This window comes from Salvia miltiorrhiza, chromosome 1 (assembly GCF_028751815.1).
Source record: "Salvia miltiorrhiza cultivar Shanhuang (shh) chromosome 1, IMPLAD_Smil_shh, whole genome shotgun sequence".
Taxonomy (NCBI): domain Eukaryota; kingdom Viridiplantae; phylum Streptophyta; class Magnoliopsida; order Lamiales; family Lamiaceae; genus Salvia; species Salvia miltiorrhiza.
Window position 1 is genome coordinate 55,628,950 of NC_080387.1, and position 25,062 is coordinate 55,654,011.

At 39.1% G+C, this 25,062-nt stretch overlaps 1 protein-coding gene and 1 long non-coding RNA gene across 2 annotated transcripts; both read right to left on the reverse strand.

Annotated features, from left to right (window-relative positions):
- Positions 1 to 819: 819 nt before the first annotated feature.
- On the reverse strand, positions 820 to 2,222 carry LOC131010326 (uncharacterized). The gene is made up of 2 exons (XM_057937801.1): positions 1,599 to 2,222; positions 820 to 1,416 (listed from the first exon to the last, which is right to left on the reverse strand). Exons 1-2 carry the CDS (start codon positions 2,220 to 2,222, stop codon positions 820 to 822), a joined length of 1,221 nt encoding a protein of 406 aa, XP_057793784.1.
- A 17,615-nt stretch (positions 2,223 to 19,837) lies between these two features.
- LOC130995636 (uncharacterized) lies at positions 19,838 to 22,783 on the reverse strand. Its single transcript, XR_009092232.1, has 3 exons — positions 22,647 to 22,783; positions 20,899 to 20,977; positions 19,838 to 20,296 (listed from the first exon to the last, which is right to left on the reverse strand). It is a non-coding gene; the product is annotated as an uncharacterized LOC130995636 (long non-coding RNA).
- Between the last annotated feature and the right edge of the window lie 2,279 nt (positions 22,784 to 25,062).

The following is a 25,062-nucleotide window of genomic DNA, read 5'->3' on the forward strand; positions in this document are numbered from 1 at the left end:
TCCTCCGGTGATGTATCGTTTTCATCTGGAAACCCTATTCTTACCCTGATTCTTTTTTTCTGTGTGAGGAAAACTGGCAACACAGGGATATGCCTGATGCTGTGTTGTTGATGTTGAAAAGCATGCTCCCTGATTTTTTTTCTGGTGAGATCTACCCTAATCTTCATTTACAAGTACTGGTGCTTCTAGATCTCGTGTGGGATTTCGATTGGTTTAGGAAGTTGCATGTGGGATTTTGCAGTGTTAGTCATATGTGGTATGTGTGGTCCATTGGTCTGAAATGATGATTGATGCTCAACTTTATATGTCCCTACTTGGTTTGGTCCAATGATCTATGATTAAATGGCATTATTTTGACTATGAGTGCAGCCTGATTCTTACTTGTTCCCCTGTTCTTACTGGCTTGTGTGTTCCAGTTGTTCTAGTTTATGTTTTGGGTGTGTGGTGTTGTTTATGTGTGACTGTTGGTTAGGTGTGGTTGAATTGGTGTTATGTGTGGCTGCTGTTGTTTGATTTGGTGTTATTGGTTTGGTTGCTGAAACTGATGGTGTTGGGTGGCTGCTGTTGTTTGATTTGGTGTTATTGGTCTATGCAGACTGCAATCACAACATCAAAGCATTATAGCATCACATTATAGGGCATATCTCATCCACATCATTTTAGCATCATTTACAAAATAGAAACCTTTCTACTGCAGTCTTGGAATATGCAGACTGCAATCACAAGCATTCATTTACAAAAAAAAACCTTTCATCACAGGTTTTATCTACAAAAAAGTTGTGCATCATTTACAAAAAACATCCACCTTGCACTCCCATATCACATAACTTCAGTTGATTGAATTTGAAGTTGATGCACCATCAACTCAACCTCATCTGTGCAACCTGCATTAACTCCCAAATTCTGCATTAGTGTATCACTAATTGACAAAGCTCCATTGTCAATTAGGTAGGATATGCACTCCCTTACAAGTTCACTTGGAACTTGGAGATTCAAGGGCAGCATATCCTGCCTAATCAAAGCATCCTTCCCTAAATGAGGGATCTTATAGCTATTCCTCCCCTTCACTTTCAGAATTTCCACCATACAACTTTGCAAGCTTAAGAAAACTTTATTTAAAGTTGTTGGGCTTAACTCATTGAATGAATTAATCACTGCATTCACTAGGCCATCCACATTTGTAGACACTGATTCAGTTTGGAGGCTTTGTATTGCCCTAAACCACCCCAAATCATTAATGTTTGTGTCTGGGGAGTTTGGTGGTTGATGCACCAAGTGAATATCAAAGCCATCAGCTGAAGCAACAGCCCTGAAATCAGGGTCTGAGTCTTGAATGTGAGGCCTTGCATTATCTTGCTGAATAAAGATGGTTTTGCTTGCATTGGCTGGCCACTTAGCTTTAATAGCAGGAATTATCTGTGTTTTTCCATCAAAAAAACAATGAAACTAACTCAGCTTTGAATTGGCTTCCACTCCATAGTGCCTGCAGCCCTGTTCTTACTGTTCCTTTTTGCTGGAACAAGTTCAGTGAATGGAAAAATTCCAATTTTTCCATCAAACAAGCACTCACCATTAGCCCCAAACACTGGCCTACATACAGCACACATGAACATCACCTTGGTGATGAACTTCTTGTTCTTGCATGTCCTATGAGGTTCTATCTCTTCAGGAGTTAAGTAGAACCTTTGTGCACTTTTTGTGATGTAGAACCATTTCTCATCAATGTGTACTGTGTTGTGCATGCTTTTAAATGTCAAACTCCTCATAATCCTATCATATTCTAGAGCTTCTAAGGAAAACCGTAGCCTAAGCAACTTGTTTGGAGCTGTGAGATCAGGTTTAATTGCATTCGAATGAGCCCTGATCAGTCCAGTTTTTACCCATCTACCCACTGTGCTTTTACTGCATTTAACCCCACATGCAAGCTTTCTAATTGTTGATCTTTTTGACAAATCTAGGCTAGCAATTAACTGTAAATCCAGAGCTACAAGTTTTCTCCTTGGTCTCATTGTTTTCTTACTCACCGAACTCATTACCTCACCATTTGCTCTTCGTTCTTTTGCAGCTGCCCAAGTACGACTGATCGTCCGCCGGCAGCAGCTCCATCTCTGAACAGCAGCAGTGATCTTCCCTCGAGATGGCTTTCCATTTTTGCTTCCTTCAAGCAGAAACTCGATGATGGCAGCCCTCTCAAAGGAAGAAAGATCCTTCATTCTAGCCATGTGGAGCAAAGTGTGGTGTTTTGAGTGTTTTTTGTTTTTGGGAGTTTAGTTTAGTGATAGTGTTGGCTGCCCTATTTATAAAGGGCATAGCAATCTGAAACAATTTGAAAATTGTGGGAAATTTGAATGTTGGCCAATTTTTAATGCTAAAGTTTCTTTTTTTTCAACTGCCGCCACTTTTTTTGTCCATTGCATTGTGTTTCAATTTTTTTAAGTTTAATGCATTCCAGTTTAGTTAGGCAGATTTTCGAAGGGAATGCATTCCAGTTAAGTTTAATGCATTCCAGTTTAGTTAGGCAGTTTAGTTAGGCAGATTTTTTTAAGTTTAATGCATTCCAATTTAGGCAGGTAAAAATCTCATTAAACAAGCATAAAATTAATATAAATAAAATTACAGATTATATAAAAATAAATTAAAAAAATTAAGTCTTTTAATAATAATAAATTAGAAATAATTAGTTATTCCTTAAACACAAACTAAATCATGTGGACCACACTCTTAAATCATCTAATTTGCTTCTCCTTAATCTCCGTGCCGAAAAGAAATGAGACTTCAATAGCGGGACGGAGAGAGTAATAAATTAGAAATAATTAGTTATTCCTTAAACACAAACTAAATCATGTGGACCACACTCTTAAATCATCTAATTTGCTTCTCCTTAATCTCCGTGCCGAAAAGAAATGGGACTTCAATAGCGGGACGGAGGGAGTACTTATTTTTGTGTATGTTTTTGTTAGATATTAAATATATTAAAATATATGTGGCGGTGGGGTATATATCTTTGAAAATTTATATGCTAGTTTGTGTTTTCAAAAACGCAGGTTAGTGATGAAATATGCCAATTTGTAGTGATACATGCAGGATTCTATTTTTTATAATATAAATTGATTGCTTTGTTTATTTAGCTGTCAATTTTGGGGTAGTGGAATACGTGTCTAACTAACATTTAGATAGGTGAATACATGTTTAATTTTTATATTTATCTTTTAAGTTGGTAAACATTGTGGGTTAGTGCAATTCATATATTCATATGTGAGTTAAAACTACAGTTAAATAATATGAGTAAAATGCGATAAATAAATGAAACTGTCGTTACATAGTTATTGAGATTCTGTTAAAAATTTAACACTAAATATTTTTCCGTTAAACTGCTTCTTTATATAATATATAGATATCTTTATTTATCTCTTCTATTTTTTGGACAAATATATTTTTAAAAAATTACTTTCTATCTACTATTTTATTATAAATTATATATATTTTTATTATTTATATCCAAACCTTCTGACTATTGAGTTGAGATAATAGAAATATTTAGTGACAATATTACTTTATTGTCAATTAAACGGGCCTAAGAAAAATTGAAGAATAAGAATATTTGGGAATAAGAATCCTCGTTTTCATCATTCTTCTTACTTTAAACGGGCCTGATTTCTTTTTTTGAAAAAAAAAATCAAGCAAATACAAAATTTTAATATTATATTCTCTTCGTCCACAAAAAATAGTCCTAGAAGAGAACAGAGCACGATGTGAATTTTAATAAAAATAGTTAAATGAATTGTGAGTTGTGAATGAGTCTCATCTAAAAAGTAGTATTCATCAATCTCATTACAAATGTCTCATTTTTCATAATGGATGTCACATTACAAATGTCTCATTTTTATTTTTATTTTTATTTTGACAAATAGTTAAAAGACTAATTAACTTATGGGCTCACCATTTACTCTCTCTTTATACCTACTTTTACAAATTTCAACATCTTCTCTCTCCACTAACTCACTTTATCTACCAATTACACATTCTTTAATCTCTGTGTTCAAAAGCAATGGAACATTTGTAATGGAACGGAGTAATAATAATAATAATAATAATAATAATAATAATAATAATAATAATAATAATAATAATAATAATAATAATAATAGAGTATTGTATTGTGAGTGAAGAAAGAAGTCCACCATATAATACAAAGTTTCTAAAAAAACTAATTTTTATGGATATTTTTAATTATAAAAATAAATTATTTTTATAAACGAATCGAGTATTATTTTCCTAAAAGAAAATCCTTTCCAAACAAACAAATCATTTGGATCACTCTCATCTCCATCTCATAATTCATTCTCGTACAATTATCACCACCACCACTAGAAGAACATAGGTACCCCAATATCAAAAATCATTTTAGTAGATAGGGCTTCTCCAACCAATCAACTTATAGAGTTTTTAATTTAGATGCAAGCTTAGTTGATAAAACTATTAATTAGTATAATTTAATTTATTATATATTTTAATAAATTGGACGACTTTAAGCTAACTTGATCAAATAATCACTAATGACTACAATCCTTTGTATTGGTAATTTAATTAATCACTCAAGGTAAATGTGCTTGTATATTTTAGCCTAGTTTCCTTTTCGGGTCGTTCCATTCGATTTGACATGTTTCTTTTTTTTTAGTAATAAATTTTCATTATAATAGATATGAGCTCATATACTTTACTCTATTTTACAATATATTTTACTTTTCTTAATAATCATAAAAAAAAGATAGATCAAGTGAAGTGGAACTAATTAAGGGAATAGTTGGTATCATTTCAGGTGACAAGTCAATATCTTTAAACTTTTCCAACGTGCACTACTCTCATGTTATTATAAGTACTACTTGTATTTGATAGCGATTTTCGTTTTGGACAAATACAAAAAATGGACCATTATATATATATATATATATATATATGTATGTATATATATATATATATTGTCATGTCCATAGAGAGAGATATTATATAAATATCGACAGGAGCAGCTTGTGTTAATTAGAGTAACTAGTTAGGTTTTCTTTGGAAATCTTGAACTAGTAGGGTTTATTTTCTTGACAAATTGAATATTGGTAGGTTATCTGCAGCCATATGTAAGACCATCCATAGACTATAGTAATGATCGGCCAATTATTTAATCGTTCGATCTTTTTAATATTTAATTATTCTCTCGTTTGCATATTACTAATATTTTATCTAATTCAATCACACTTATGTTTATATTTTATGAGTGAACACTTCAATCATTTAATCACAACACTTATTACGTTTAGTTATATTACTTTTAATTATGTTAAACATAAATTAGAAAAATTCAAAAAAGGACAAAATAATGAAAATTCAAATATAACAATCGAAATGCGATTAAAAATATGACATGCGGCATTATCTTTAAATTTAATTTACCATACAAATCTTAAAATATATATAACATATTCAATAAAAGATAAACAATAATTAAAAAGAATACTTTTTTTTGTGGTCACCTTTAATACTTTTTTCAAATCAAACCACCAGCGCCGGATCCATTTCCGCCGAGCCTCGCCGTTTCCGCCGAGCCCCCGCGCCGCTGCCCGCCGCGCGCCGCCCTGCTGCCTGCGCCGCTGCCTGTGCCTCCTCGGATCCGCGCCTCTGCTGCCAGCGCCGGATTCGTCCACTACCAGCGCCGGATCCATCCGCCACCCGCGAACCAGCGCCGGATCCATCTCCACAGCGCCTCGCCGTTTCCGCCGAGCCCCCGCGCCGCTGCCCGCCGCGCGCCGCCCTGCTGCCTGCGCCGCTGCCTGTGCCTCCCCGGATCCGCGCCTCTGCTGCCAGCGCCGGATTCGTCCACTACCAGCGCCGGATCCATCCGCCACCCGCGAACCAGCGCCGGATCCATCTCCACAGCGCCTCGCCGTTTCCGCCGAGCCCCCGCGCCGCTGCCCGCCGCGCGCCGCCCTGCTGCCTGCGCCGCTGCCTGTGCCTCCCCGGATCCGCGCCTCTGCTGCCAGCGCCGGATTCGTTCACTACCAGCGCCGGATCCATCTGCCACCCGCGACCAGTCGTCGCCGGTTTCAGCGCAGAAGCCCGGGCCGCACCGATCAGTCTCCTCCGTCAGCAGCGCTGCAAGTTTGTAGCAGACGTCTTCTCCAGCTACATCAGTCCGGTAGCAGCAGTGCGATTCTTGAGCCTTCACAGCAGCAGCCACCAGATTCGCAGCCCTGAGGTCTCTGCCGGCCCACCTGCGCTCACAGATCCGCCGCCCAGAAGCCCATTTCGGCCACGCCCAACGCACCGTGCCACTCACCCACGATCAGTCGCCACTGCTGTCACGCCGCTTTGTCCCAACCGAACGGGCAGTCAGTCCTACCTCTTTTAAAGCTAAGTTCTACTACCTTATCTCGGGTGATGTTCAGTTGATATGGAGGCGAACTGAATTGAGCAATTGAGACAGCAAATTACCTTGAATGTTTTCAAGCAGATGGGTTGTTGTTGGGGTTGAATGTATTGTAGAATAACTGAAATGAATTGAAGGTGCCATGTTGAAACGAAATGGAGGAGATTTGAACTGAAATTAGCAAAGTTAAGGACAGAGCTTACCTTGCATTTGTCTTGTTTGATTGATGTATTGTTCGTTGTAGTTCATTAATTCCTAAAACCGGTGATTTTCTCTATAATGGAGCCTAGAGAGAGGGAGAAAGAATGGAGAGAGGTGAGAAAAAGAGGGATTGATCCCAAACATGTCGAGAGAAAACCCGCAAGAAGCTGGAACCGGAATACTTTGAATGGGAGGAGAGATTGGAGTTCGAATGAACGTGAAGGCACTACAACCTTTTTCTTTAACAACATCCCAGAGGATTGCAGCCTAGATTTTCTAAGACGTAAGTTCGAGACGGTTGCGAAGACGGTGGATGTATACTGCCCAAGGAAGAGAGATCTTCGGGGAAGACCGTTCGGTTTTGTTCGATTTCAGAAGGTGGAGAGGTCTGAGACTTTACTAGAGGACCTCAACAAACTCTGGATTGGCAGTTATAAGGTTAGAGTTTATAAGCCTAAATTCGAAAGGAATGTTGAGAAGAGAAGGAATGAGCAGAATAGCGTCAAAGAAAAAAAGTTGAAACAGATCCAGCCATGCACCATGAAGGTGTATAACAGGCACGCAGGTGTCTCGTTTAAGGAAGCTCTTACAGGTGCTAAAGATGATAAAGAACTTGATGACGAGACCTTTCAGTTCCAGACGACAGAAGAAGACTTGGTTTGGCTTAATGGGACTTTTACAGGTTACATTAAATCTGAGTTTCTCTGGGAAGAAGTTCAAGAGGAAATAAATAGTGAATGCGCAGGTTGTTTAAAGTTGAAATCCCTCGGTGGCAACATGGTCCTAATCCAAAGCAGCAATGAGCAGACGACCGAGGAAAATCTCAATAAGCTCAACGAATGGAGAGACTTCTGGTTGCAGTGGTGGAGGCCTTGGAAATCTGTGGATATCAATTATCAAAGAGTTGTCTGGACTAAATGGACCGGAGTTCCGATACATGTTTGGAATTCCCGTTTCTTCAGTACGGCAAGTGCGAGGTTCGGGTTGCTTCTGAAAATTGAAGAAAAAACAAGAACGAAAGAGAGGCTGGACGTGGCTTTTATACAGATGTCTACTGGGTTCAACTCTATTGGAAACATCCTCAAATGTAAAATTGATGGTGCTTCGTTCCAAATCCGGGTGGAAGAAATGCCCGATAATTTCGTTTCACCGGAGGAGGAGGAGAGGTCTTTGGACGAAGATGCTGACTCAGAATGTTCTTTACAAGATATCTCACAGTCTCCGGCGAAGGCTTCCATCGTCGAGTCAGAAACAGAGGACGGTGAAGGAAACGAGTCGGTTACTCAAAAAAACGGCGTCTCGGAACTTGAGACGAAGGTGGTGGAAACTAATGGCCCGTTCCCACATTACTCTGGCAAAGATAAAGTGAGCCAAGTACAGATGGTTTCCTCCAAAGGGACTGATAAATCGTCTTCAAATGAGCCAGAGAGTAGAGATACAGAGATCAGCGAAGGGAGTAGAAACGAGAAAGAGAAGGAATTTCAAAATGAACTTGAGGGGGAGGAGTGCGATCCCTCGAGGGTACCAGATTCTCTCACTGAGGGGGTTGTTTATAAGAAAGGAACGGCGAACAGAAGAGGAGGAGGTTCGAGGAAGAAAAATAACAAATCAAAAGCCGCCGAAAATCAGCATCAAGTTTGGGGCAATTTCATTGCTGATATTGAATCAGAGGGTGAGATGGGCAAGAATGGAAGCGGCTCGCGATCTACTGAGGCGGATTGGGAGAATTCGGACATAGATGAAGACACAAGAACATGGCTCTTTGCCAAGAAGTTGGGTTTGTCGAGCAATCACCAAGACGCGGTCATGATCGACCAATTGAAGGAGCAAAGAGCGAAGGCAGGAGATCCGAAGGTCGTGGGTGATATTGAAACAGGTTTTTAATGAATATTTTATCTTACAACATTAGAGGCTTGGGGAGTTCCATTAAACAGAGTGATATCGGAGAATTGGTTAGGAAAAATGCTTTAGATTTTTGTTTTGTTCAGGAAACCAAAATGGAAATTTTCTGTTCCCCAATGTGTGATAAGTGGTGGGGGATGAGTAATTTTGATTGGGCTGTGAGGGAGTCAGAAGGCAGATCGGGTGGAATACTATCGGTCTGGAACAAGGATAAGTTTGTGGCAACTAGTAAATGGAACGTGATGGGGGCTGTGATTGTTAATGGGATTTGGCTACAAGGAGGCCTGCATTGTTGTTTTGTTAATGTGTATGCGCCCATGGGAACCACCGAAAAGGAATCTTTGTGGGATACATTACAGCTCATTGCTCTTCAAAACAAAGACTCGTGCCTGTGTTTTCTTGGCGACTTCAACGCAGTGCGTGATTCGGGAGAAAGGGTGGGGAAAGGTGCTGTCTTTAATCAAGCAGATGCAAGGTCTTTTGACGCTTTTATTAGGCAAAGTAATCTGCTGGAAATCAGAACACAGGGAAGAAAGTTTACGTGGTATCAACCTGGTGGAGGATGCAAGAGCAAACTAGACAGATTTATGGTCAACGAGAAATGGATGCAGGAATGGCCGGACACAGTCGGAAGGGGGCTTCAGAGATCAGTGTCGGACCATTGTCCAATCTTCCTGACTACAAAAACCAAGAACTGGGGACCCAAACCTTTTAGGTTCCTTAATTCTTGGCTCTCCCACCCAGATTTTTGCGCGTTGGTAAGGAAATCTTGGGATGAAGCTAAGATTGAAGGATGGAGTTGCTTTGTGTTCAAAGAGAAATTGAAATTGGTGAAGAGTGCGTTGAAAGAGTGGAATATGAGGATTTATGGCAATATTGAACACGGCTTGACAGATCTTAAGGATGAACTTCAGGAGCTGGACATTATTGATGACACCTTTGGTCTTGAGGAGAGTGACACAATCAGGAGAAATGAATTACGAGCAAAGATTTTCCTTAAATCCAAAGAAAAATGTAGTCTTCTCCAACAAAAGGCGAAAATCAAATGGGAAATCTGGTACAAATCTGTGTGCAGGTAACAAGGACGGATGGACATGGAATGGCGACACTGGGAGAGGCTTTACAACCAAGTCCGCTTATGAAGCTATTAAAGATCAAGCAAACGAGACTACGGAGGCGGTGGAGGAAACTGATACGAGTACGAAGGTGTGGAAGATCCCTATTCCAAACAAAGTCAAGCTTACCGCATGGAGAATTTTGAAGAACAGAATTCCGACGTGTGACAACCTCTTGAGAAGAAATGTGATGTTGTGTGAAGTCGAGGTGGGATGTAACGCCTGTTTTCATCGGCAGGAATCCACGAACCACGTGTTGATCCACTGTCCAAAGACCTCAAAGGTATGGGAAGCAATCTTTCAATGGCTCGGTGTTAGCATGGCGCAGCCATATGACGTGCACTCGCACTTCCAGTTCTTTACTAGTTTGAGTGGCCGGAAAAGAAATAAGAAGCTCTTGATGGCTCTTTGGTGTTGTACTACTTGGCTTATTTGGAAAATGCGGAATGAGAGTAGATTTGAGAACAAAAGATGGGAGAGTGCAAACTTGTTTGGAGAAATCAAAGCTAGAGTGTGGAGTTGGGGTAGAATTTTTGGTTTTGTTAATGATGGAGTTGGGTTTCATAGGTGGATGTCGAATGATGAATCCCCGATGATTTTGTAATCTTCTTGGTACTACTGGTGCCTTATCGTTATATAATATTTACTTTCCTTATCAAAAAAAAAAAAAAAAAAAAAAAAAAAAAATTAAAAAGAATAAAATAATTAAAAATTTAGAAAAGCATAAAAAGACAAAGATGAAAATGTTGGTTGGGGTCGGTCTCATTATGCCCGCGACTTGAAGTAAAATGATTTTTCTTTTTTCTTATTAAAAGCATCCTGCCGACGAGGAATGAAAAAGGTTGTTGCTGTATATGGTATAACCGTATAAGTAAAGCTTGATCCAACCACACCACACAATAAAATTATCTTCATTCTCATTCCTATCAATTTTCTCTGTATATAATATCAATATACTTCATAATTTATTTTTATTACAACTAATTATATTATAATTAAACATAATTATATATAATATTATAATTGGATAGTTGGATGAATTATTGATAAATCATCGAAAATAGATGTAATTGAGTTTGCGAGGAATATAAAAGATGGAATATTGAAAATTTATTTAGTTATTGAATATATTGGATAATTGAGTGGTTACGTTGGTCCTTATTAAAAGTAGAATTGTAAACAAATCAAGCCGCTCACAAACTATTCAGAGCTTGACTCGAAAAAAGTTCGTTCAAATTCGTTTAGAGAAATTTGATAAATAAACAAACCAAACTTGAGTTTGGTAGTATTCGGCTCGGTAGCTCGTGCACACGTTCGTTAAATTATTCAGCTTGAAAAATACTCTCTCCGTCCGCCAAAATTATGTAAAATTGCTTGGGCACGAGATTTAATAAAATTGGTGATGATTTTGATGTAGTGGAGAAAGGGTCCCACCACTTGATGAGATGTGTGGTTGAGATTGAATTTTGAGTGGGTTTTTTGTAAATAAAGAGTGTTAGTAAGGATAAAATATTAAAGAGGATGGTGGGACCATTGCCATAAAAGGAAAGTGACATAATCTTGGCGGACGCCAAATATAGTAATTTTTACATAATCTTGGCGGACGGAGGGAGTATAAATTATTAGTAGGTACAACTTATATTTGTCTACTGAAAACAATAATAATTGTATTAAATCTTCAATAAACTTTGTTTGTTATAAGAAAATAATTAATATATTTATTATTTTGAATGAAATAAGTTATTTTCAAAAAAAAAATAATCAATATTTTGAACATAAATATAAATTTAGAAAGTTCGTGTATGCTCGATTAAGTTCGTGAGCCTCAAAGTATTCTACAAATAAAATTTGAGATTCGATTCAATACTAAACAAATCAAACTTGAACACACCACTATTCGATTCGTGTCGATTCGATTACACCCCTAATTAAAAGTAACTTTACAGAAAGAAGAAATACTTATTTTAGTTTCAAGTGCATTTATAGTAAATAAAAATTCTCCTGATTATTGCACTCATATATAGGGCTACTATATATATATATATATATATATATATATATATATATATATATATATATATATATGAGAGAGAGTTCAATGGAGACCACTCCCTTAGATAAAGAATAAAGACCAAATCTTGTGCGTCGATCTCAAGATCGGACAGTTCTAATTATCCCACCAAATCTGCGGTAGGGTACTATATATATATATATATATATATATATATAGGGAGAGGTTCAGGAAAGAACCATAAATAAAAAAAGAACGGAGAACCATTTTCAGCCATTCGATCATCAAGATCTACGGTGGATACATCATCTTGTTGGATGAATGCAGATCCTGGGTTCGAATCCTGAAGGGAGCAATTTTTTTTATTTTTTTGAGTGCATTAATTTTAACAGCGAATGCATTAATTTTTACAGTGAATGCATTAGATTTGATGGTTCTCCCGTTCTCACAAATAATGTAGTTCTCTCTAGAACCACACCCTATATATATATATATATATATATATATATATAGGGTGCGGTTATAGTGAGAACTGATAACACTCATGTTTCCATGGTTTTTAATGTTCTTATGATGTTAATTTTATAGAAAATTGAGTGTTTGATGATTGTTTTGTGCTTAAATTGCTTTATATTGTGAAATATGTTACTTGCTCGTACTTTGATGAATTTTACAGAAATATGAAGTTCGAATTTGGACTATTGATCTTAATTAAAGTTGTAGTTCGTCTTGATACGAGTTCGTAGGCGCAAACGGTTCGCAAATCCGAGTTCGGACGAGAAAGATATGGCCAGAACAAGAAAGTCGCGCGCAGCAGTGAATAGTGCCCGACGGGAATTTCCGAATTTTCGGGAATTTTCGGGATTTTCGGATTTTATCAGTATTTTCGAGTTCTACACTGTATTTATCTCCTGTGCCTATATATAGGTCCTTTCCCTGACCTATTAGACACATCTTTTTACATCTCTTTACCTCTTTTCTCCATCTTTTCAGTTTTAGACTTAGACTTTTATTGTTTTCATAGATTAGCTTTATTTTCCTACAAGATTCAAGCTGTCATTCAACATTCTTTCGGGTTTTATCTATTTTATTTATTTCAATTGCTTTATTTTATTTATGCTTTTATTTTATTTTATGATGTCTAGCTAGTTCTTTATCTGATTTTAGGGTTTGTAAATAGTTGATTGAATTTATGTGATTAATTTGTTAATACCTTTTTGCCGTCCAGTTTATGATTCATAATTCCTGGTGCTTAATTTCTTGTGAATTATCTGATCAATAGTTTGCATGTTTAGCTATTTGGTTTGAGACCTAGCAGAGATAACTGTTTAGCGGATTCAGGAATGTATGATATGATTTTAACCTTGAGACCTAGCGGAGATAGGTGGATCATAGGGAGCTATTCTTAGGAGCTATTGGGAGTTAGTAGATTTTCTTGAGACCTAGCGGAGATAGAGAATTTACTAATCTACGATCGTTGTTGCTCTAGCGAGAGTAATTGATTAATTAAGTGATCTCTCATCATAACTGGATTAAACTGGTAATTAGCATTAATAGGTTGATTATGTGAATTTGATTAATGAATTTATATCCCTAGGATCAGTCGTTTTATTTATCTGTTTTTTATTTGATTTTATTTGTTTTGTCTTGAGTTTAGTTTTTATTCTCCTTCATATTTTTGGTTGTCTGAATATTGCTATAGGAAATATTAGGATTACTTAGAGTAATTTCGTTTATCAGTCCCTGTGGATACGATACTTGGTTACTGATTATTTGCTACAATTGCACCGTGTTAGTTGCGGTATTTGTTGCTAAGAAATTAGTGATCAACTTTTTGGCGCCGTTGCCGGGGACTGTGTAGAATTTACTTTAATATTCCTGATAGGACTCAGGCATTCTTTCAGGCTTTTCTTTATTTTCTTTTTTTATTTCATGGCTCCTGATGTTTGACTGATGTTTTTCTGGGCGTTTCTTTCAGAATTGCTGGTCCATAATTCGTGCGGATGTTGTGGCGGCTGTTCAAGCTTTTTTTCGCTTTTCCTATTTGCCAGCGGGTTGTAACTCTAGTACGTTAATCCTGATTCCTAAAAAGGATAATGTTGAGACTGTGGCTGATCTACGTCCTATAGTTCTGTCTAATTTCTTCTTTAAGATCATCTCGAAGATCTTGGCCACTAGATTAAGTGGGGGTGGCGGCTGCCGGGGTCACTCCGAACCAATTTGGTTTCATTGAAGGAAGATCGATACACGACTGTATCATGCTTGGTTCGGAGGGGTTTAACTGTTTGAATCGTACGGGGAGGCGTTCAAATATGGCTTGCAAGATTGATATTCGCAAAGCTTTTGATACGATGAGTTGGGATTTTATTTTTCAAGTCCTTCGGGTTAACGGTTTTCATGAGAACTTTATTCGTTGGATTTCTGTTATTTTCAGTTCTGCTAGGTTATCCATCCTCTTTAATGGGCAGCTGAGCGGCTATTTTGCTTGTTCCAGAGGGGTCAGGCAGGGAGACCCTCTTTCACCGATTCTCTTTGGTCTCGCGGAAGATGTGTTGAGTCATCTTTTCTTGAATTGTGTTCGGTCTCGACATCTCATCCCCATGGATTTCAGTCGATCGGTTCACTTTCCCACTCATCTTCTCTACGCTGATGATATTTTGATTTTCTGCAAAGCGTCTGTCAGGAATGTGCGAAAAATTAAAGAAATCCTGGACCTTTACGGGGAGCTTTCTGGTCAGATTTGTAATCCGGAGAAATCTCACGTTTTCTTTGGGTCGGGAGTGTCTCATGTTATGAAAAATGGGGTGATTCGGAATTTGAGCTTTGCTGTGGGATCCTTGCCGGTCAATTATCTGGGAGTTCCGATCTTTCATGGTCGTATTCGGGCTTCTTATTTTATGGGCATACATGACAGAATTGTCAACAAATTTTCGAATTGGAAGGGTTTGCAGCTCTCTATGGCTGGTAGAATCTGCTTGGTCCGCTCGGTTATTCAGAGTTCTGTCACTCATTCTATGATGGTTTATCGCTGGCCAAAGTCTCTGATTCACAGCTTGGACAAGAAGTGTCGGAACTTCATTTGGACGGGTAATGTGGATAAAAAGCCTTCTTGTCCGGTCAGCTGGTCCCGAGTCTGCGCTCCGCGTGCAGATGGTGGCTTAGGGATCAGATCGTTCACTGCTATGAACAAAAGTTTCTTAATGAAGATGGCTTGGAGAATTATTCAGGGTAAGGAGTTTGCTCCTGCGATTCTTTGCACGCGGTATTTGACTACTTTTAGATATGCTAAAATTTATTTGGCTTCCTCTCCCGTCTGGACTGGTATTCGGGGCCTTGTGAATAATCTGGTTGATGATTCTTACTCTTATGTGGGCACTGGTGAGCATACTTATTTCTGGCGTGATGACTGGTTGGGTTATAAGTTGATGGAGCGGCTTCATATTCCGAGCTTTATGATAGATTTCCTCGATCAAGCGGTGAGTGATTACTTTTATGAGGGAATTTGGCACTTCACTGCGGATTTTATTATCAATTACCCGGACATTGTGGTGGATATTTTGCTTCTTCCGATTGGGGATGAGAAGGATGCTCGTTTCTGGAAACCCTCGGTTTGTGGGAATGTGACTGCTTCTCTTGCTTATGAGTCTCAAAATCGTATTTTCCCGAAGGTGGTGTGGGGAAAATGGATTTGGGAAAAGTTTATTCCAGAACGTCGCTCTTTGACCTGTTGGCGTATTATTCATAAAAAGTTGCCCACGCTGGACAATCTCATGAGACGCGGCATTCTTGGCCCAAACCGTTGCATCTTGTGCGGTTTAGATATGGAGACCATTGATCACTTGTTTTGGAGCTGTAATGCTCTACGCTCGGTATGGTCCGTTTTCTTGGCCTGGTTTGGCAAAGAGGAGCTCTCTCTCTGCTTGGATATTCATAGTGTCCTGGTTGCTGCCTGGAATGGCGATTTCAGCCCCCAAGTTCGTTCCTTCTGGAAAGCGGGGCTTATTAATCTGTTGTGGAAAGTCTGGGATTGCCGTAATCAAATGACTTTCAATGATGCTTCCTTCCATCCTAAAACTATTGTTAGTTTTTTGCAAGTGATGTTTAAAGAGTTGGATGCTAACTTTCCTAAGCTGGGCTGCTCTAACAACTCTTGGGCTGATTATATCGTGCTTCGCAGAATTGGGGTTTCTACGAGGGCGGCGCCGCCTCCCACTATGATTGAAGTTCATTGGTGGCCGCCGGCAGGACAGTGGATGAAAGTTAACACGGACGGTTCAGCTTTGGGAGCTCCGGGAAGCATTGCTGCTGGTGGCGTTTTCCGGGATAACTGGGGTTGGGTGCGTGGGTGTTTCCACTTCAAAGGGGGTACGGGTTTTGCGTTCGAGGCCGAGCTGCTTGCTGTGATTCATGCGGTGAATATTGCTCATTTTAGAGGATGGCGTTGGCTTTGGATTGAGGCGGATTCTTTTTACGTTATTAATCTTCTTAATTCCCGCTCTCAGGACGTTCCGTGGCGCTTCAAGGCTGCGTGGAATCGCACGCTTCTTCTCCTCCTTGATTGTCGTTTGCAGATATCTCATATCTATCGTGAAGGGAATACCGCGGCGGATGCTATGGCGAATCATGATAGAGAGGAGGGATGGTGGCCATATGCTATTGACGCCATCAAGAAAGACGTGGCTTTAGATATGTCGACGCATAGTCGAGTTCGGATAAAATCTTGATGCTGGGTAGGTTTGGTGTTTCTTCAAACACATGGTGTGCGGCTCGGTTTTTGGGTTTGACGGGCTGCTTTGCTGGGTGGAGTGGGTTTGTTGTGTTCTGCGAGCTCTGGGCTTTCTCCTTGAGGGTTGGGAGGCGCTGGACTTCTGCTGTTGCTGTCGTAGTTTGCATGGTTGGATGAATGACGGTGGCTGGTTTCTTCTTCTTCGGTTTTTGTTTTTCGGTGCTTTGCTTGCATGGGTTTGGTGGCCGGCGGTGGCTGACTGCTTTTCCTTTTGCAGTAGTGTTCTTTTGGTCTGTTTTTTGTTGGGGTTTGAGCCGAGATTGTTTGGGGGCGATGGTAAGGCCGGAGTTCCCGAAACTCTCTCTTCTGCTCTTCTTCCTCTTTTCCTTTCCGTCTGTTAGACGGGTACTCTTTTTCCTTTTTACGGTTTTTCCCACCGGGTTTTCCGTAAAAAGGTTTTAATGAGGCCCGACCCTTAGTCTGCTTTTCTTGTGCTTTCAAGGGTTTTTTCTTAGGTTTTTCTTTTCTTTTTCTTAATAAATGCATTTTAATAAGTTTGACTGATGTGTCCCTCAGAGTATAGGCGTATAGTGGAAGATCTAGAAAGACTGCTCGAAGAATCGGACAGGCGTGCACAACATCAGTCTTTTTCAAAGCTGCAGGATGCCGAGGAGAAAGATGAGGAGATTGAGAAAATAGCGGTTGATGAGCCCCCTACTCCAAAGGAGAATTTTAGCATCCCTCATATTTCTGCTGCTATAGAGCATGTTTCTATTCCTGCTCCTCCCAGGTCCAACTACAAGCTTGCTGCTTCATTCCCCTGCTGCTTGGCCAAGTCACGTACTGATGAAAAAATGACCAAGTTCATGGAGATATCTTTGAAGCAGAATGATCCTGATAGCTTTATCGTTGCTTGTGTGATTGGTTGGCATACATTTTTAGAGGTGTTATGGGATTTAGAGGTTTATCTTCTTTTGATGCCTCTCTTTGTTTTCCACCGTGTGGGGATAGGATGAGCCATGAGGCATCGTCGAGCTCTAGACGTTAACTTAAGCACTTGTTGGGAGGTAACCCAACCGTTTTTGTTTAGTTTTTGTTTCGTTTGGTTTTTTTTTGTTTTCTTTGTTTTCTTCGTTTTGGGGTTTTAGTGCAGTGTTGAGCTTGGAAGATGCGGGAACTCGCGCCTTGTTCATACTACCACCATGGAGCATATTTTTCTGTGAGTAGTGACACACGTATCATCATCCATCCAAACTTATTTTCGAACTTATGTTCTGTAATAAGTTTGGGGGAGGGGGTGAGAGTAGATATGTGTATCACTTTTATTTTTATTTTTTTGTTGGCTTTATTGCTTTATCCTGCTTGGTTGGTGGTGTGTGTTTGTTTTGTTTTTGAGTTAATTATTGCTCCATGAGATTTCTGGTAAGATGTCAATGATGATTTCTGTGGAAAAAAAAATGGAATTTGATTTTCTTTGATGATTTGAGCATAATTAGAACTAATTTGCATAATTCTAGAGTGATTTTGACCTTGACTTTTAGACGTTGAATAAATCTGTGAGATTTTGAGCCATAATTGTTTATCATACACAGTTTATTCTTTGTTGTGAGTTTTGTCATGCATGTGGTGATCTTCTAGAACTTGCCATGGTTTCTATGTCGAGGTTGCTGTTGTGCCCAGGATTAGGAGATGATTTTAGGCCATCTTTTGTTAGCCACATTATTTTCCCAAACACTGTCCTTGAAAAAAAAAATTATCCTTTGTTATCCACTTTGAGCCTATTTAGCTTTTATTCTTTAGCCGGATGATAGGGGGTGATGTAGTATATGGGGATCTCTGTGTGGTGAATGTTCATAATGGGTCATGAAAAAGAAGGGATGATTTTGTGTTACTATTTACTCTTATAAGCTCTAGAAAAGTTGTGAAAAGAAAAGAAAAAAAAAATTGTTGAGAAAAAAAAGAAAAAAAAAGAAAAAGAAAGAGAAAAAAAGTATAAAGTCGAGTGTATATTGAGATATTTGTTTGAAAATCGACTTTGTGTGTTGGAAATAAATGGAGAGCATAAAAGAGTGTTTAGTTCTGTTTTGTGATGATTAAATCCCTTGAGTTGTGTTGATTATGGTGATATAGTTGGGTGGAAGATGGAATTTATTTCATGCTTGATTAGTGAAGTCATAAGGTTGGTGTTCTTGATCTATTTGAGTCACTTAGCCTATATTTCCCTACCTTAACCAATGTCCCTACATTATAACCCGAAGAAAAAGACCTTTTTGATCATAGTCCAGTCTGGCACACTTTTAGCGATGGAGATTGTAGACGATTGGCAAGCCTATGGTAAGAGATCTGCATTGCATTGAATTCGATGAGAGCATACCGTTCTATTCCATCAAATTGAGAGTTGAGTGATACACATACCTTGTGAGATTCAATTGTTTGGAATGTCAAGGTTGATTTTGCTATAGGTTGTGTTTATTGGTGAATTTTGTGCTTAATTATTGAGGATTTGAGAATTCTATTATTCTTTATCTTTCGGAGGCATCGATGAGCTAGATTTCTTACCCATTCGTGTTATTGATTGTGTTCTTCTCATTTTTCGAGGACGAATAATGACTTAAGTTTGGGGGAGTTGATAACACTCATGTTTCCATGGTTTTTAATGTTCTTATGATGTTAATTTTATAGAAAATTGAGTGTTGGATGATTGTTTTGTGCTTAAATTGTTTTATCTTGAGATAGGTGGATCATAGGGAGCTATTCTTAGGAGCTATTGGGAGTTAGTAGATTTTCTTGAGACCTAGCGGAGATAGAGAATTTACTAATCTACGATCGTTGCTGCTCTAGCGAGAGTAATTGATTAATTAAGTGATCTCTCATCATAACTGGATTAAACTGGTAATTAGGATTAATAGGTTGATTATGTGAATTTGATTAATGAATTTATATCCCTAGGATCAGTCGTTTTATTTATCTGTTTTTTTATTTTATTTGTTTTGTCATGAGTTTAGTTTTTATTCTCCTTCATATTTTTGGTTGTCTGAATATTGTTATAGGAAATATTAGGATTACTTAGAGTAATTTCGTTTATCAGTCCCTGTGGATACGATACTCGGTTACTGATTATTTGCTACAATTGCACCGTGTTAGTTGCGGTATTTGTTGCTAAGAAATTAGTGATCAAGAACCACAATTATCGTGAGAACATAAGAACCAATAAAATTACTGCATCTGCTATACAAATTAATGCATTCGCTATTAAATTTAATGCATAAAAAAAAAAATTTGCTCCCTTCATGTCACACCCCAATTCTTGAAGGAATACATATAATCGAGGTGTGAATAATTCATAGAAATAAACAAGGGAAAAACCTTGTTAAAAGCCGAAATAGGATAGAAAGTCGAGCTATGCCCCTTTGGATCACAAGTTTTGTTTCATGCTTCTGACAACCGACATTCATTGGCATAAATTTAGTAGTGAAGAGTCTAAGCTCGGTCAGGTATATCATTTGAAATTTAACATGAAGATCTTAAGTTGTCACAGCCCGCCCTAACTAAGGATAGTTAAGCCGAGTGATCTACGACTAGGGATGGGGTTAAAGAAGAAGGGGAAGAAAAGGGGCGTCATTTATAGCCGTAAAACTTACTCATCTTAATAAAACTCGTCATTTTTATTCATTAATACTCAATTGAAAATAGTCTATGAAAGACAGCATAAAACTTAATTAATATCATTAATCAAGTTATACATCATATGAAACCATTCTCTTAAGACTCAAAGTATGACATAACATACTATAACATCAACAACATCTTGCAGCGGAAAGTAGCTAGACATATGTATGAAGACATATTCTAGACAGGTTAATTATTTATTAACAACCCTGGAGACTCCGCTCATTGCAGCACCATCATCACATCAGCTCAACCTGCACATTTAGAAAACATATGCAGGGCTGAGTACAAAAGCACTCAGTGGGCACGTATGCCTAGGTATAAAAATACATGCTTCAAAACTGTAAATTTGTCATGCCATCATAAACAGTACAGCAAGGGAGTTTTTCGCTAAAAAGGCCCAAGCTTACTAAATTCATTTGTGATTCTTAAAGTTCGTCTGCAGACTAAGTTCTCTTGTAATCTATCATATCTGGAACTTTGTGCCGGAGAGGTGGCCACCTCTCACGGTCACTTGACCGGCCAACCCGCTAGATGACTCACGGTCACTGGTGTACACTAGCCCTGGCAGGATAGCTATCAACTGCTCAGGACCCGAATTCGATTGCATCATTGGCAAAGCCAAAGCAGATAGATATCATACTAAAATTGAAACATTTTATGGCAAGACAATACTTGAAATAACTTTAACTCAAAGATTTTGTCATGAAATAACTTGCTCAAAGGTAGAATTAAACTCGTTTGATAGATACATAAAACTGAAATTAACAGTTAAATCATCTCATGCATTCATTCGTATAAGAGGCCTACGACACGCAGGGGATCTCTATATACGTATAGTAAAAGTAATGCCCACCTGGATAGGCAAAGCCTGAAGATCATACACATAAAAACCTGTCTTGGGAAAGCAGCGCTAGTCCCCCTGGTCACAAAGCCTACAAGAAATTCTATTCTTAATAGGTCTCCTTGAATCTAATCTTAAGTCATGGTGTAGTGCTTAACATTCTATGATTCACTTAGTCGGTTTTCAAAATTTAATGAATAAATAATTGAAATCATTTCTCTTGAGTTAAGAACACCAACAATATTCTTACTCATCTTTCTTTAATAATTGGAATTATAAATAAAACCAATTAAATCTTAAATACTCTTATTGCAAAAATATAATGCAATTTCATGTCATGCTTGGCATATAATAAGAAATTACTTAAAATATGCACATAATAATAATAATTTAATATTATTATGAAAACTAGTCTTTGAAATAAATTAATTAAACTAATTATAAAGTGTGAAATCTAATAAATTTATTGGCTCAATAAAATAATTCAGAGCCCGAACAATTAAATAAAACGCAGCCCAGTTTATAAAAAAAATCAGTCCAGACTAATTAAAATCATTTAAACGAGCCCAACAAAAATAGCCCCAAAACTCAAGCTCAAACTGACTTAAGCCCATTCACTTTCCTTCTATATTTTCGGCCCAACAGAAAATAAAACCAATAAAATCGGCCCATACAAAAGCCCAATTTTAGTTTGTTTTAAAACTTTGGCCCAAAGTGGAGGCCCAAATTTAAGCCCATTTATCTCTCTCTCTACGTTTCTTATCCCTCTCTCTTCTCCCTCAAAATTTCAGATCTCTTTCTCTCTCTTCAAAGAAACACACGCACACACACACACAGCTCATCTCTCCCTCATCTCACGCCGCCGCCAAAGCTTGCCGGAGCAACAGCGACGGCCGCTGACGACGCTCGGATCTCCCTCCTCAGGTCGACGGCACCAAGGCCGCCGGCTATCACCCCTCTTCTCACTCAAACAGAAACCCGCTCTCTCTCGGCTCACATAGATCCGCCGTTGCCTCCTTCTGAAAATGTAGCGGACGACGGCAGCGGCTTCACGCCACCACCACCGGCGTCCTAGCCCCCAACTCTCTCTCTCCTTCTCCATCTTCGGTCGGGCAGCAGCAGAAGAAACGGACTGCCGCCGCACCTCCCTCTGTTAACAAATCCGGAGGGCGCGGTCAGTGGCTCCACGCCTCGCCGCCTCATCTCCCTCCCCTTCGCGCAATTCCGGCCGCCTTCCTTCTGGAACTCCGGCGAACGACAGCTATAAGCCGCGCCGCCCTCACCTCCGGCAACCGCAGCGATGCCACGGCCGCCGCCCTCTTCCCCTGCCTAATTCAGCCATCACCGCCGATTCCCAGCCCTCAAGCTCTCTCTCTCTCTCCCACTTACTCGGCCAGACTGACAGCAGCTGCTTCACGCCACTACAGCCGTCTGCCGGCTCACAGCCAAACGCTCCTTCCCTGACTTGACTCGGCAGCCGACGGCAGTAGCTTCGCCCCGCCGTCGCCGCTCACCACCATCTCAGCCCCGATTTAAAAGCAAACAAGCTCAAGACTCTGACTTTTCTCTCATTTGACACTTTGATATAAACACTTGCGTGTATGCACAGAATATGTATGCATATATATAATATGAATGTCATTTTTCAAAAGTTTGAATGTGTTGTTGTGTATATATCGAATTTGTACATGATTTGGACAAGTTTGAAGCTTGATGCACGATGTATGAACAGAGGTAAGCAGAGAATAGCAGGTGATTACCTTGTGAGAAATTTCAGTGAATATTTGATCCTACTTGCTTGTTGGAAAGGAGAATGGGCTAGACGATGTTCTTGGCTGAACTTGAGCTCTTTGAAGGAGTATATGTTGAGATTGGTGACTTGTGATTTATTGAGAAGAGTGGGAACATGACTTCAATATTAACTTAAATTTTGCAGGAGGCGTGTTGGGGAATTTGATTGACTCCAGCATGGGTGGTGAATAGGGCAGCTGCGATTGGGTGAATAAGGGGGCAGCTGTGATTGCTTGTTTTTAGCTGACTTTTGGGCTAAAAACATGGCGTAAGGCTGACTTTGGGGCTGAAAATGGGGCATTTGATTGCCTCTGCCAAGCATGGCATAAAACACGAATTTTAGGCTGCTTGAATAGGTGTAGGGCGGCTGATGGGAGGTATGAGTGTAAGTGAGTTGAGTGAGGATTGATAATTAAAATCCCTCAGGACTGAATTATTGGAACTGTAATAATTCCTCAGGGTTTGCTAATTAAAAGCTCGTAAAAATGCTTGAATGCTAAATTAAATAAATATGCAATGCATATAAACTTAATAACTAAATTTACAAATGCTTTTGTAAATTATTTTTGTTGGAATTAAAATAAATTCTTTTTCTCAATCCGACGTGAATCATCTTAAATCTAAGTTTAAAATTATTCTAAACTTAATATAAATGGGTGGGGTGTTACATAAGTTGGGAAAACAAAAGACTGATATGAGTAATTGCTACAGCGGAAGTCTAACATAGGAATTTAACTCTAGCCTCAGCTCCGCCCCGTCAGCACCAACCAGCCAACCTGAAAACATTTGAAAGTAATTTTGGGCTAAGTACTAATGTACTTAGTGGGCATGCATTTTCTGAAACATTTCATATTTTCGTAAAGACAGTTTATCCAATCATACTTGACATGACTTAGAAGGTTTTAAATTGAAAGAACTTCTAAGCATGTTAAAACATTTCTTTCATTTGTGCGCACATGTCACACTCCCTTTCTGTTACTCGCTGTGATCCCGGACCTCTAGCCACCGACGGATCCGTTTCTCCCATTTACTTGAACTGAGGGCGTAACCCAGACAAGTTTACTTTTGACCTCGGGACGCTACCCAGGCAGGCCCTTACATTACATGCTTCGGAACACATCCAGCAAGCACCCTTATAACGCCTCTTAGTTAGTGCCCGATGGAGATCAACCCACCAGGTCAGCTAACGAGTGTACACAATTCTCAAACAACGTGTTAGGTCATAAGAGAACCTCAATTGATTCGTTGTGGCGAGCCTTAAACAGAGCAGAGTGCACATAAACATTTTATTGGATAAACAGTTTGCATTTCATTGAATAAATAATTTGCATTTCATTGAAACATTTAGAGCTTAATAACTCAATCATACTTTATACATTTGGAAAGTAAGCCCACCTGGATAGGCAAAGCCTGAAGATCATAATCACATAAACTTGTCTTGGGAAAGCAGCGCTAATCCCCTTGGTTCATAAAGCCTACAAGAAATTCTATTCTTAATAGGTCTCCTTGAATCTAATCATAAGTCATGGTGTAGTGCTTAACATTCTATGATTCACTTAGCCGGGTTTTCAAAATTTAGTGAATAAATAATTGAAAACTAAAATTCTTGAGTTAAGGACACCAACAATATCCTTACTCGACTTTCTTAAATAATTGGAATTATAAATAAAACCAATTAAATCATAATGCTCTTATTGCAAAATAAAATGCAATATCATGTCATGCTTTAGCATATAATAAGTAATTTACTTAAAATATGCACATAATAATAATTTAATATTATTATGAAAACTAGTCTTTGAAAATAATTAATTAAACTAATTAATAGTTCAATTAATAAAACATAAGACAACCCAATTTAAATAAATTGAAGGCAGTCCAAAGTCTTTAAATAAAATAAGGGCCCAAAACATTTATTTAAAACAATGGCCCAGCTGAATTTTAAAACAAAACTCGGCCCAATTGAAACAAAGCCCAACAGTCAAGCCCACACCCAAACCCTTCTTTTCTTCTCCCCCTTTCTTATCAGTCACGCCTCCCTCATCAGTCACCTCCCTCACTCAACACTCGACTGATCCTCTCGCTCTCTCCTCTCGAAGTTTCATCGCCGCCGGAGCTCGTCGGAGCAAGCGGCGACAGGCTCCAACTCCCTTCTCTCTTCTCCCTCCTCGGCGACTGCAACAACAAAAGCTGCCGCCGACCGTGACTCGGACTCCCTCCCTCAGATCTCCGGAGACGACAACAACGATGAGCTGCCGCAGCGCCTGAACCCTAGTGACCCCAATCCAGTCGCCCTCAGCCTCCTCCCTTCTCTCCCTCCGTCCGTGGCCGAGCGACAGCAGCAGAGCCGCCGCGCCCTGGCCTCCCTCTGAGCAACCAAACCCA